The sequence below is a fragment of the Artemia sp. Qi Xiang Cuo genome, chromosome 9 (genome assembly GCF_049724085.1).
Source record: "Artemia sp. Qi Xiang Cuo chromosome 9, ASM4972408v1, whole genome shotgun sequence".
Lineage (NCBI taxonomy): Eukaryota > Metazoa > Arthropoda > Branchiopoda > Anostraca > Artemiidae > Artemia > Artemia sp. Qi Xiang Cuo.
Window position 1 is genome coordinate 19207794 of NC_142802.1, and position 15381 is coordinate 19223174.

The 15381-nt window shown below is 39.5% G+C and overlaps 2 protein-coding genes across 3 annotated transcripts in view; both read left to right on the forward strand.

Annotated features, from left to right (window-relative positions):
- LOC148948399 (pentatricopeptide repeat-containing protein 2, mitochondrial-like) overlaps nt 1-15381 on the forward strand; it is a 447312-nt gene that overhangs the window by 287407 nt on the left and 144524 nt on the right. The window lies entirely within an intron of this gene.
- Nucleotides 1-15381, forward strand: part of LOC148948403 (SAC3 domain-containing protein 1) — an 81943-nt gene that overhangs the window by 14694 nt on the left and 51868 nt on the right. For both annotated transcript variants that reach the window (XM_089094331.1, XM_089094330.1), the window contains exon 2: nt 7294-7572. In XM_089094331.1, coding sequence (XP_088950457.1) covers nt 7294-7572 — 279 coding nt within the window. The remainder of the gene's footprint in view (nt 1-7293; nt 7573-15381) is intronic.

A 15381-nucleotide genomic window follows, 5' to 3' on the forward strand; every position in this document is an offset into this window, starting at 1 on the left:
AATTGTGAAAGATCTAGATTTTCAATTAGATACCAAATACCATTTATTTCAAATAAATATAGGCTGAAAGATAGAATTCAAATTGAGTCATTTCGGCAAATATCAGTTCTAAGGAAGAAAATATTAAAATTATGTATTGACCTGTGATGGTGGAATAGAATTTTTTTTTATTATTATTATTATTTTTTTTGTTTATATTTGTTACCCATGTTGGGATAGCCTTCCATGCCCCACTTGTCCAGCGTTTGTTTTCTTTATGTTTGTTATGTTTTTTGTTTTTTCTTTAACCAGGTTTTTTTCTTTCTCTCTTTTGTTATGATGAGGAAATGTTTTTTTTTTTTTTTTTTTTTTTTTTTTTTTTTTTTTTATTATTATTAATACCCAATTTTACGAGCTTTGCTCTCTGTTGGGGGTATATGTTTTTTTTGTTATGTTGATTTTTGTTAGTGCTATGTACAGGAATAACACTGCTGTGGTTCAGGTAGAAAATAAGGTTAGTAGCTGGCTTTATATTAAAATCAGGACTTGTGCAGGGTTTTGTTTTATCCCCATTTATATGGATCATTGTGATAAACTTATTTTAAGGAGAACAGGAAAGGCAATAGGAGAGCATAGAATCAAATGGTGAAGGAAAACTCTCCTGTACTTAGATTATACTGATGATTTAAGCATCTTAGATGAAATTGTAAGCAAAATAAATTTGCTAGATGTGCTTGAATAGGTGCTGTGCTAGAATAATAGCAATAATAGAAGAATAGCAGTTTGATGTGCTAGAATAGGTTTGAAAATTAATGTAAAAAGACTAAGCTGCTTAGGCTAGGAATAAGTGAAGATGTAAAGGTGACATTGGGCAACAAAAAGATGGATCTAATGGACAGCTTTACTTACCTTAGTAGTATCATAGGCAGCACGCTAGCGCTGCCTAAGTAAAGAACAATGTGGGCACAATTTGTTGTGTTTTGTTTTTTTCTCCATACCTGGGCACTTTGTATCAAAGGAGTTGTCATAGAAACTTTGAAAATGGCTCATTCGATTGGAAATGGGAGTGGCTAGTGCCCTTTTTAATAGTCGAAAATGACTGGAGGGCAACTAGCCCCCCCCCCCACACACACACCCATCATTCCCCCAAATACATCCGATCAAAATTTTGAGAGAGCTATTTTGTTCAGAGTAGTTGATTTTCAGATAGAAAATATCTTTTTGAGGAGGACACTCCCCCAAAACCCTCAGGGCAAGGGTTTTAAGTTTTGACTTGGGGGCATATAAGGTTTTTTATAGAAGGTGTTGTCGTAGAAACTTCAAAACAGGCTTATTTGATTGGAAATTCAAAGGGCTAGTACCCTTTTTAATAGTCAAAAGTGATTGGAGGGCAACTAACCCACCCCCATGCCCATCATTCCCCCAAACACATCCAATCAAAATTTTTAGGTAGCCATTTTCTTCAGCATAGTTGATTTCCAGATAGAACATATGTTTTGAGGAGAACAATCCCCCACAACCCTCAGGGCAAGGGTTTTAAGTTATGCCCTGGGGGAATATAAGGTTTTTATAGAAGGCATTGTCATAGAAACTTCAATACAGGCTCATTCGATTGGAAATTCAAAGGGCTAGTGCCCTTTTTAATAGTCGAAAGTGATTGGAGAGCAACTAGCCCCCCCCCACGCCCATCATTCCCCCAAACACATCCAATCAAAATTTTGAGATAGCCATTTTGTTCATTGTAGTTCTTTTCCATATGGAAAATATGTTTTGAGGAGGACACTCCCTCACAACCCTCAGGGCAAGGGTTTTAAATTATGCCCTGGGGGTATATAAGGTTTTTAAAGAAGGCATTGTTGTAGAAACTTCAATAAAAGCTCATCCGACTGGAAATTCAAAGGGCTAGTACCCTTTTTAATAGTCAAAAGTGATTGGAGGGCAACTAGCCCCCCCCCCCCCACGCCAAATCATTCCCCCAAACACATCCAATCAAAATTGTGAGATAGCCATTTTGTTCAGCATACTTGATTTTCAGATAGAAAATATTTTTTTGAGGAGGACACTCCCCCACAACCATCAGGGCAAGGCTTTTAAGTTATGCCCTGGGGGCATATAAGGTTTTTATTGAAATCTTTGTCGTAGAAACTTGAAAAAAACTCATTCGATATGAAACTCAAAGGACTAGTACCCTTTTTAATAGTCGAAAGTGATTGGAGGGCAACTAGCCCCCCCTCCCCACACCCTTCATTCCCCCAAACACATCCAATCAAAATTTTGAGATAGCCATTTTGTTCAGCATAGTTGATTTCCAGATAGAAAATATGTTTTTGAGGAGGATACTCCCCCACATCCCTCAGGGCAAGGGTTTTAAGTTATGCCCTGGGGGTATATAAGGTTTATAAAGAAGGCGTTGTTGTAGAAACTTCAATAAAAGTTCATTCGACTGGATATTCAAAGGGCTAGTGCCCTTTTTAATAGCCCGCCACACCCATCATTCCCCCAAAGATCCAATCAAAATTTTGAGATAGCCATTTTGTTCAGCGTAGTTGATTTCCAGATAGAAAATATGTTTTTGAGGAGGACACTCCCCCACAACCTTCGGGGCGAGGGTTTTAAGTTATGCCCTGAGGGCATATAAGGTTTTTATAGAAGGCGTTGTCTTAGAGACTTCAAAAGAGGCTCATTCGATTGGAAATTCAAAGAGCTAGTACCCTTTTTAATAGTCAAAAGTGATTGAAGGGCAACTAGCCCTCCCCCTCACGCCCATCATTCCCCCAAACACATCCAATCAAAATTTTGAGACAGCCATTTTGTTCAGCGTAGTTGATTTCCAGATAGAAAATATGTTTTTGAGGTGGACACTCCCCCACAACCCTCAGGGCAAGGGTTTTAAGTTATGCCCTGGGGGTATATAAGGTTTTTATAGAAGGCGTTGTCGTAGAAACTTCGAAAAGGGCTCATCCAATTGGAAATTGGAATGGCTAGCGCCCTTTTTAATAGTCGATAGTGATTGGAGGGCAACTAGCCCCCCTCCCCCCACGCCCATCATTCCCCAAACACATCCAATCAAAATTTTGAGATAGCCATTTTGTTCAGCATAGTTGTTTTCCAGATAGAAAAATGTTTTGAGGAGGACACTCCCTCACAACCCTCAGGGCAAGTGTTTTAGGTTATACCCTGGGGGCATATAAGGTTTTTCTAGAAGGCGTTGTCGTAGAAACTTCAAAACAGGCTCATTCGATTGGAAATTCAAAGGGCTAATAGCCCTTTTAATAGTCGAAAGGGATTGGAGGGCAACTAGCCCCCCCCCCCTCCCACCACGCCCATCATTCCCCCAAACACATCCAATCAAAATTTTGAGATAGCCATTTTGTTGAGGAGGACACTCTCCCACATCCCTGAGAGCAAGGGTTTTAAGTTATGCCCTAGGGGCATATAAGGTTTTTTATAGAAGGAGTTGTCGTAGAAACTTCAAAAAAGGCTCATTCAATTGTAAATTCAAAGGGCTAGTACCCTTTTTAATAGTCAAAAGTGATTGGAGGGCACCTAGCCCCCCCCCCCCCCACGCCCATCATTCCCCCAAACACATCCAATCAACATTTTGAGATGGCCATTTTGTTCAGCATAGTTGATTTTCAGATAGTAAATATGTTTTTGAGGAGGACACTCCCCCACAACACTCAAGGCAAGGGTTTTAAGTTATGCCCTGGGGGCTTATAAGGTTTTTATAGAAGGCGTTGTTGTAGAAACTTCAAAACAGGCTCACACAGTCCAGATTTTTCAAAGGGTGTATGTTGTTAAAAATTGCTGAAAATGTTTCTCCAGCATACAAACAGCAGACCAAACTATAGTCTTAAAAAACGAAAAGATTTAAAGTGTTATTTTCTTTTTCCCTGAAAAGACTATGTCAATATAAAACAAACAGAAATTAATTAAAAAACTTTTCGTTTTTCAAAGAAAAGTTTAGAAAAAATAAGTTTTTCAAAGAAAGTAAAGAACTCCATTAAAGAAAAAATGAGCAAAAATAAAATCAAATAATTTACCAAGCTTGAAACTACCACAAATCAGCATCGATAAATAAATGAAACCCAAAACGAACAGAAATTACAATAAATAACCGAGTCAAACTCAAAACGAGCAGAAATTAACATAAGTTTGGTGCAAAACTTCTATGCCTTTTCAAGGCCAGAACAAAATTTGCACTTTACTGAAAAAATACAAATGAATATGCACTGTCAGTTTAATATACATATACTGATATTTAGTAATCAAAATGTTAAAATTATTTGATTTATTAAAGTTATAAAAGTAAAAACATTGATTTTTTTTCATTAAAATGCAAATTTTGTTCTTGCCTTGGGAAGGCATAGGGGTTTTTAGCCCAACTTATGTTAATTTCTGCTTGTTTTGAGTTTGACTTGGTTATTTATTTTAATTTCTCTTCGTTTTGGGTTTCATTTATTTATCGATGCTTATTTGTGGTAGTTTCGAGATTGGTAGATTATTTGATTTTATTTTTGCTAATTTTTTGTTTAATGGAGTTCTTTACTTTTCTTTGAAATACTTATTTTGTGGAAAAAGTTTTTAAAATTAATTATTATTAAAGATGGTGGGAGCCGTTAATATGTTAAAAGCAGGATAGCCAGGGCTCAGGGTGTTTTTTTTCCAGCTGAAACAGTTTGTAAGAACAGGAAGATAAGTCTATCAATCAGGATTAGAATATTAGAAGGTACTGCGATGACACTGATCAAATATGGTTCTAATGCATGGGCACTTAAAAAAAATGGAAAAAGATTTGCAAGATGTTTTCCATAGAAATTGCCTACAGATTGTTCTGGGCACCTGCCTGACTGACCATATTTTAAACAGTTGGCTGTACAAAAAGTGTGGTTCAATCCTGCTTTCTAGGGTTATAATGAGAGAAAGGTTGAGTTGTCCTTTTTGGCCAACTGTTTAAGGCTATACAGAAAGTAGGTCATCTGCAGTTGGGGTGGGAGGATGTTATAAGGAAAGATTTAAGGGAAATGGGAACTTCCTGGGAGGGTGTAAAGAGGAGGGGCTTTGAATAGATTAGGATGGAAGAGGAGTTTGCATAGCTGTGTTGGCCACAGACAGCCTGGTGCAGTGATTTTTTTGTATTAGGCTAGTTATAATATTTGCAGATCTTTGGAACCTCATAAATTGGGATTGAGCAAAGCTGTGAAGTTGAAAATACTTTTCTTGTACTAGGGTTTGAGTGAATGAATGTTTTTCTTATATTTCTTAATTATTCGCTAGTATCCGTCGATGGCGGTTCAATTTTGAATTTCTTTGCAAATCACGGATATTGCTGAAGACTTACTTTTATTATTGTTAGGTATTTGGTTTTAATTCTTACAATTGTTTGGCTTTTATTGATTTTTATTCATCTTCTATTTTTTTTCATTGTTTTTTCACATTCACATTGTCTTTCCGCGTTTTATTTGTTGGTTTGTTCTCCGGCACTCCCATTGATTATAATTTTTTCGTTTCGCGCTGAAGAAGAGCAGCGTTTGTCCCCTCGAAATATTTGATTTGTTGTGTGTTTTTTTAGCATTTTCCTTTGGCCTTTAAAAACCCCATTTTTGCTCGTTTTTCTTTCTTTAAAATATATTAGGAATTTTCATAAGTAAATATTTATCATTTAAAACCCTTAATCTGTTGCTTCAGTTCACATTTCGTTTGAAGCTATGGATAAGTAAAACAGCTTCGAAGTTAATTAAGCCGCTTTTGTCATGAATGGTTTTATCCAGTGACTAATCCCGTACAGAGTATTTCACTATCTACTGTACAAAATACAGGAGATAGAGTATATCACAAATACAGCTAGAATATAAAATCTGATAAATAGTGCAAAGGAAAAAAGAATAAAAAAAGTTAAACAATATCCTGTCTCTTTGTCCGGTTCAAGTACGCTAAAACGGCTTACCGAGCCTCTTTAATAAACCAAATAACATTAATACTAAAAATATCAGATTAAGAAAACTCTGGTATTTGAATTGCATTTTGGTTCTTTCATTTTCAAAAAAAATTACACTAAAAAACATAACGATATAAAATCTCTTTATCACCACAATCACAAGTGGAACAACTACTTTTATTAATTTTACATAAAAATGATTTTAATTTACAGTGACCAGTAACAATTTGTGTCAGTTTATAATTAGGAAAATTTTTTGCAACTTGAAGATCAGTATCATCATCAAAAAACTATAAGGTCCAGGGCTTGACAGCTTGGCAAAATAACTCATACCATATCATATGTAGGTTTTTGCGTGAAGTTTTCGGAATTTTATTTATAGTATTACATATAGAAATTACCGAATACATAATTTGCTTGCGCGTCAGTATAATATGTATGTACACATATTGCCTCTTGTCATTTAAAATTATCGAACATGTTTTGAAAGTTTCAATGACTTAGAACATCATTAATGATTTTTGAAATAGGTGTCACCCAATAGCGTAAGAAAAAAGGAAAATATATAGATTTGAACGAGCATAGAAAACATATATATAAACACTCTGTGAATTTTTTTATTTTATAGATTGTTTGCATCAACAAAATATATGTACAAATATGTAGAAAATATATTACATTTGTATTCGAATGAACTAAATTAATATCTTTAAATTATCTAAGTTAGTAAAAGATCTTGGCTAATCTTCTAAAGGTCTCAAAAACGAAAAGGTCTCTTGAAAATTGAAATATATGCTCTTGGCCTTAGGAAAAATAAGTTATATAATTTGGAATAGCAGGAATTAGCAGAATTAAGCATAGTATATTAAGCAGAGTATATATTTTATGCTGTAAAACATGAATATATACGTGGAAATATATGAATTGGCCACGAGCACTACACGTTTGTCCAGAAATATATATATATATATATATATATATATATATATATATATATATATATATATATATATATATATATATATATATATATATATATATAATATATATATATAATATATATAAAGTTTGTGACTTTTATTTGATAATTACATATAATTGCTTGAAAAAAACTGATGTTATTAAAGTTGAACCCATGTTTTCCTTGTCATTACCTTAGGCTAACAACTCTGGACCAGCAGGACAAATGGTGGTTCTTTCATAGCCTTTTACTGTCAACTCTATTATTCCGTATACATCAAATAATAATACTTTTTCAGTCTGAAGAAATAATCATTTCTGTAGGTTATATCATAATTTCACAAACGTTTTCTGGGATGATAGGGGGGGGGGAGGGGAGGGACACAAACCCTGTTTCTCTATATTTTATTTTTCAGCCGGATAAAGAACAACCTGGTGCATCCACTAGAAAAATATTGGCCTTCAGAAAACAACAAAAATAGAAGAAAAAGTAAGGATTATAATAAACAATTGACTCTTCACCCTTTAATAAACCCAGGAGCATGTCGAATAAAAGATGATAGTGTAAAAGATTATGGTGCATTAATTTTAGTCAAGGAATATACCAGATCAGCCGCTGGGACACAAAAGCCTTTGGCAAAAGAAGTAAGGACCCCAGACACGCTTTGGAACACCATCTCACATTTATTTAAGAGGTATGAGCTCCGGATTACTTATCAGAAACCAATGAATTAATCGTACCATCAGTTCCAATTGAAAGGAGTGTAACGTTATTATTCCATAAGACCTGTGGTTTGAGTAATTATCTTTCCCCAGCTCAGGCATGAAAACGCCTCTGGCCTTGAGCCATGTATGGGTGACATGTACGGCTACTCTTTGCAATACTGATATAATAGGTTTGTATTTTCTCCCATCCTTTCTAGAGTATTTTGGGGTATGCTCTATCAGCTCCAGGGGCCTTATTAGGTTGAAAGTCATGCACTCTGACATAGTCCTCCCATAATATTCGAGACGCCAGCTCCTCCCCCAGATTTGGGTTTATAAAACAAGTTGGCATAGGAATATTTACTTCAGGGTAATTAACATGTATTTCAAGCATGCGGTTCAGGGTTTCTACTGGATCTGCTGTGCCACCTACTCTTGCTACACTTCCCAGGTGTGCCCGGTGGACTTTTGTAGAGTCTTTAGTAGCCTTCTACTAGCCTCATGTAACTCTTTACTTTCACAGAAAGCCCCTCCATGAAGTTCTCTTTGCTCTCCTTATCTCCTTTTTCAGGAATTTTAAACCTTACAAGTAAGCATCCTAGTCTTCGGGGTTCCTCTTTTAGTTAATGCCGAAGTATACCAATTATTAGCGAAGTCTCCCGCCTCGACAAGTGTTTGAGGGGTTGCATGTTTAAATGTACTATTCATGTTTTCAGTAAGTCTTTCTGCCTCCTGGTATAGATCCTCATCGGTCTCTGCAGGGCTGGGAGGCAGATTGGCAAGATTTTCGGCTTACACGTGATTATAGGTGTGCCAATTCGTTTTACTTATATCCCTAAGAAGTTTCCTTTGTCGTTAGGATCAATCTATTTTGGATCTTATTATTTAATGGTTAGAGAATAACGAAAGATCGCTCACATTCCATTCCTTTACCATTCTCTCATGTTGTAAAGAAGTTATTTGTAAGATCCAAAACGTCTCTTCTTCCTCTCTTTATAGACCAAGCAGAGTCATCCCCCGCCAGCTAATTCAGAAGCTCCAATCCCCTTCTATTTGTGTCAGTTAATTGAACTAAATACTACATATTCATGGCCAATCGAGATTTTTCACCATAAGAGCTACTGCATCCCCACAACAATGTTTAGACAACTTCCAAATATAAAATTTTTTTGGATGATGAATAAACGCTTAAGGAGCGGTACTCACCTCATTATATACAGGGAGTTCAGCTTCTCGGACCTTCCCCATCATCCTTCCTCCAATGACCCATGGCTCATGGACCATCACTAAAATGTCTGCATTTTGCCAGCTCCCTCCCTAAATTATAGGAGGGTGTTGGCAGTTCTGCAGATTGATCTGCCATTATTGTAACCCCCGTGATTCATATGCCGGCGTCATTTAAAATTAATTGGTACTGGAAGTTCCCGCTCTGTCCTTTGCTGAGGTGAATTCTATGGGCTTCTTGTAGATTGGTTTGAGGAGCATGTGTCCCCTTATTCCAATGGGGAGTTTGAAGTTCGGCTTCTCCACTTGAGGAACCAATTCCGCGGCACTTGCCATGTGGAGGTAGGTCTTTCCCTTCCTGACGTGGATCTTGGTCACTTCAATTTACTCTTTCGTGAAGAAACGGTATCAGGCCACCAACAGCCTCATCAGCTTCTCTGGTGATCCAACATTTGGATCCTCAATAGAGAAATTCCTTCTGGGATGCGTGTCTCCTGGGTTGAGGGCAGAATAACCCTGATCCAACCTCTTCACAACCTCCTTGATCTATGACGCTGTCCTCTCATCTTGGCTTCTCACTTTATTATGCCCTCCTCTAATCTGATGGAGGTGACATCAGGACCGAAGCCCATATTACTCTCTATTTTCTTTTGCCTCGACAGCTTCCATCAGTACGACGACATAATTTTTTTCACTCTAACGGGTATCAATCAGGCTGATTCCGTAAAACACCTCTTTTCTTTCAGTGTCCCAGGCGCCTCTTTCTTACTCCTCTACCTTGGTGTACCGTTTTACCAAAGCACCCTGCGAAGTCGGATTCTGAGAGAGGTTAGCCGTATCCCTCTTTATGCCTTTCAGTTAAGGTGGGTTGCCGGCCAGGGACGCATGTCCGGGCTCCATTCTAGGCCCTCTCCCCATAGTGCTGTGGTATGGGGAAATGTCTCCTGCAGGTTACCCGTCCCAAACCCTCTGGCCTTCCTTCTCTCCCTCCGGTCGGGTTTCTTTCTGCGCTGGGGCTTCTCCCAGCGCTAATGGCCCTGATTTTTAATCGGGTTTGCCCCCTATTCAGGCTTGCTCTGTTCTGGACAATATCGGCAGCTTAAATCATCCATGCTCGTCTCAGCCTCAAAATTCTTCGAATCCTGCGCCATTTTCGGCTCCAGGCTCTGGGGGCCCATGATTGTCGACAAGGGTTCGCAGTTGCTTTTCAGCAACGTCTCCCCGTTCACCTCATGGCCTTCGCCGATGAGAATTTTTCATTCATGATTTTACCTTTATCTCAATATTTTTCATCACATAAAAACACAAATTTTTTCTCTTGACTTCGGCTTCTGACCGCCAATTTCAGGACTATCATCTACAACAAAACATCTCCAGACTTGAACCAGGGTGTGGCCTCAGATTACCCCCCCCCCCCCACGCACACCCTCAGACATCCCCTCTGGTTTGACATCCAGTACTTATTCAGGGCATGCAAGATTATTCACCGTTTGACAGAGCAGCCGCCTGAGTGGGAAGCTTAAGGCACGGCCCGAAGGCCTCAGCTCCTCAACTAAACGGTAACCGCGGACACGGAAAAATCGAGTTTTGTCCTCTGTATTCTTTTCCTCAGTCCTCATCCGGGGCTTCTTTGCGGTTTAGGTCCCTTCATGACTTATATACACCTCCATCATTCCATTCCTTTAAGTGGATCTCCCTTATTTAATAAGAGTTTTAAGTGGATAGAAGTTGCAGAAAGTTGGAAGTGATAATTAACCTACCTTAAAAAAAAAGAAGTAATTTTAGACTTTGTATTTTAATTCATATAAATGATATATATAACCAGGAGTGAAGATTACTTGAAGAAATTCATTAGTGTCGTCACAAATCAATTCTATTGAAATAAATTCAACCAATCACGTCCTGACAAACCTACATCAGGTATTCTTTCCTTCATGTTAGATAAACATTGAGAACGGCGATTTCTTCGCGCTGCGTTTCCTCTGTGAGCTGTATTTTGTTACTAGCCGACCACGGATTACGAAGTCGAATCACGCCGGACTCTTCCTGAGAGCCACGTTTTATTTGGCCGCGCTTAACACCAAATACATATATTAAGAGCAGTTGTTTCTGCAGATTTCTGGCAGGATATACCAGGCAATAGGCAGAAGAGGGGTGGGTACCCGCCGCAAGCGCCGTACGTACCCGCCGGTATTAAATTACCTTTGAATTGCGGGGAATAGGTGAGCGGGTCCCGACACTTCCCCTGTTCCTGTGTATTGAACCAGAATTGGCCATGACTAAAGATACATGTGGAATCTGCTCCGACAATGTAACCAGCAAGACCGGTGGCGTAGCATACACTAAGTGCAACAAGTGGTTTCATTTCACATGCGGTAAAGTTAAATACTCTCCAGAACTAAAGAATACATACCTTTGCCCTCCATGCAAACCAAAAAATGCTGCTACTGTTGCGTCTCCGAAAGTGACCGGAAAACCGACAAAGACGACTACTCCCATTCCCAATTCAGCGGGATCTAGCGGGCTTCTCCGCCCCCAAGTAGGTAGTATTCTTTCCAAGTCGGCCAAAAGTCCTATTGTAATCACTAAGCCCTCGTATTCTACTCTTGCCATTATTAACCCCGGTGATAGTGAAAAACCCGAACTTGAACCAGTTTCACAACCACCAATAACACCCGATCCTTAAGTAATAGCAGAAGTAAATGAGGCTAGAAAAACGCAGAACAGTAATGATTTACCTGCCTTAGGCTTGCCTCCATCCGAATCGTTGCTAATCCCTGACCTCTCTAGGTGCATCACCTGTGACATACCAGCTGGGGGAAGCCGCTCCTTTGATTGTCATTCTTGCAAAAGATGGCAGCACGGTGCATGCGCTGCAATAGATGCAGACCTAGTACTGGCTCTGCAGAAGCCGTCGGGCCGGTACTTTTCGTTCAAGTGTACTAACTGCTATCAACGTTCCTGCCATACGCCTAAACAACTAAACCCAAGTACCCAAATCTCTCCTGATCAAGATGAATTGAGCCAATATCCAAAGGAACAAATCAAAGAACCCTTAGTATGCCGTTTCCACCTCCGCGGAATTTGCAGAAACAGTGTGGATTGTCCCAATCCAAAGGATTGGGTCCCAAGCCAAAATCCAAAGGAACAAATCAAAGAACCCTTAGTATGCCGTTTCCACCTCCGGGGAATGTGCCGAAACAGTGCGGATTGTCCCTTTCTACACATCTGCACAGATTTCTATTGGGGAAAATGTGGCAACGATCAATGTATATTGGTACACAAAGAACCTTGCCGAAAGTTCTCCTGTGGTCTTTGCTTCGTAAATGACTGTCCTAAAGTGCACCTGCCAGCTAAACGTTGCCTGCATGGGGCAATAAAAACGCACCCGAAGCAATCAAAAACGGGTTCCCTGCAAAATCCGAAGCTGGGAAACAAGATATCAGAACAGGAGATCGTTTATTGAGAATTGTTCCCTTAATGCAGTTGAAACTCACACCTCCGAGGAAAGACAACAGCATACATCCTATCGATGTCATGGTGTCATGGTGGCGGAGTTGGTTTTCTTTGCAAGTCTGCAATTCCGAATCGAGCCCTAAATATACCTATCCCTAGGAAACCTGAGCACGAAGTTCTGTGGCTTTGGACAAGGCCCAGATACTTACCAAAAGAAGTATTGTCAATCATTTTTTGTGTAGTCTACTACCCGCCTAGAGCATCGTTTCGAAAGGAAGTTGTACTCTACCTACAGTATTCAGTTGACTACATAATATCCCAATGCCCATACGCTGCCATTGAGATCCTGCGCGACTTTAATGATTTAAATGCTTACTGACTCTCAATTTCAGTCGCACTTACTCTGGCTTTTGAAGTCCTAATACGTGAGGTAAAGAGACTAGACCTTATCTTCACCAATCTTGAGAAGTTATATAATCCCCCCTACATTCTTCCCGCTATCGGAATAACTACCGACCTTACTGTAATATGGAAGCCTAGCAGAAAACCCCCTGACAGATCCCAGTCAGTGGTTAAGTACCGCCCACAAACTCAAGAACAACTCCAGATTTACCGAGAGTGGCTAGCTAGGAAAAACTGGTCGAAAGTCCTTACTATGAAGAACGGCAACAATATGATGCAAGAGGTCACTGCTCAGCTTTTCCATGAATATAAAGTAATATTTCCCAAAAAGACAATCCTGGTCAAGTCACAAAATAAGCCGTGGGTGACTAAAAAGATTAAGGATCTAATCAAATCGAGAAATGAGCTCCATAAGTTGGGATATCAAGATGAGGCTAAAAAAATGCGCAATGTCATGTGTCTCAAAATAAAGAAATCTAAAAAGGAATATGGTGCTCAAGTGGTTAACAAGCTTTGGAAGTCTAACCCCTCGAGATTCCACCAGAAGGTCCAGGAGATTATGGGACGGACTCGAAAGCAGCTGACAATCTACGGCTCTGATGGTGAACCTCTGATTGCTGATATGATCAACACACATTTTTCAAATATTTGTCGCACACACCCACCTCTTGAAGAGCTACCTGAAAATGGACCCATTGAACAAATTCCGATCATTCGCCCCCATGAAGTATGCGAGAAGCTCAAATGCCTGGACCTTAGGAAGAGTAATTACCGTCTAGAAATTCCTATTGAGTTGATAGCTCATTGCTCTGAGGAGCTTAGTCCTATTTTGGCTGCCTGTTTCAATCAATGTCTAATAGATGGTACATTCCCGGAGTGCTTCAAGACAGCCTATATAACTCCCATTACTAAAATAAAAAGAACCCTCTCACCTAACGAATTGCGCCAGATTTCAAAAATCCCGTGCCTTTCCAAAGTGTTTGAAGGCTTTATCTGTGAATATTTATATGGAGATATTGAAGCTAATTTAGGCCCTCGGCAATTTGGTTTCAGGCCTGGACATAATACTACCCACTATCTTGTATGTCTTCTTGATGATCTGATGAAACATCTCGAGAAAGAAGAGTCATACGCAGAAATCCTTCTCAGCGATATAGTAAAGGCGTTTGACAGCATCCAACACCTGATAGCTATTAACCGAGCTAAGGAAATGGGTGCTCGACAGTTTCTTGTGAGAATTGTTGCAAGCTTCCTGCACAATCGAAACCAATGTGTTTCACTCACGCAGGATGAAGCATCCGAATTCCAAGAAATATGGTGCGGAGCACCCCAAGGGACAAAATTAGGACCACTGATCTTTTTGATTGTTTTTAACCCTGTCCTAGCACATATACAAAGTCGCTACAAGTTTGCTGACGACCTGTCAAGCATATAATTCCGCACCCTAGCGAGCCTAGCAGAGGAAATCACCACATCATCAATATTTTCCCAGCTAAAGCATAATCTTGAAGATGTAATGCTTACAGTTAGTGAAACCAAGAGCCATATTCTACGTGTTAGCTTTTTAAAATCTGCAATTCCGTCCCAAGAAGACACTAGACTTACAACTAAAGATGAAATGAAAATCCTAGTAGTAATTTTCAAAAGCAACCTGAAATGGGATTCACGTATACAGTCTATCCTCCAAAAAGCTTCCCTATGTCTAAAATCCTGTACTTGCCTAACACGGTTCAGTATCTAAGTTTCCATTATGCTCAGTCTATACTGTATGCATGTACGATCGCAAACCGAGTATACTTGTCCCGTTTGGCACCCTGGTCTAACGGCTATCCAAACCGAAAAGCTTGGAAATATTCAGAAGCGGGCGTGCCAAATAATGCTTGGGGCAAATTATACATCCTATGAGGACAGCCTGCAGAAACTGAGGCTTCAGAAACTATCTGAAAGGCGCCACGATCTCACGATGCGTTTCGGAAAAAAATGCCTAAGCTCTGATGTCCATCGCAAAATATTACCGGATTTCCAGGAATCACAGATCAGTCGGCCAAAAACACGCAGAGGAGCCCTCACTTCATCATGCCAACTCCTTTGTCCCCCACCCCGAAAGGCATCAAAAAGGTACCAATCATCGTTTGTTCCATACATCGTGAACCACTATAATGAGGAACTAGTTGAAAAGGAAATCTATAAAAAGTTGTAAAAAGTTTATTTATTTTTATATTTATTTATCTGATCTCATGTGTTATATTTTCTTGTTGTTTGACGTCCGCTGCTAGCTATAAGCTATTATGGAAATAAAGAGTTATTATTATTATTATTATTATTCCTCGGCTGTGTTCCTCATTCACCTCCTCAATGGCCAAGAAAGGGTCGAGAATCACCCAGAGTTTAGGGGTGGCTTCACTTGGCTGTATCAGGCCCTCATAAGAGTGGGACTGATCTTGGGGGGATGACGCCAGCCCAGAGATAGGCTACACGTGGCAGAAATGCAGGAAGGAGCGTCTGACTTTCGTCTTAAACGCATATTAGACCCGCATTGCTGATATCTCTGCCCTCCGCCTCCAGAGACCCTATATCACCTTCCACCATTTTAGGCTCTAGACTTAGGATTCTCTCCGTTACCCTCCACCATTTTGTGCTCCAGGCTTTGGATCGTCTCCGTCACTCTCTGCTATCCCAGGCTCCGGGCTTTAAGATTTCAACCCAAAAGAATCCTG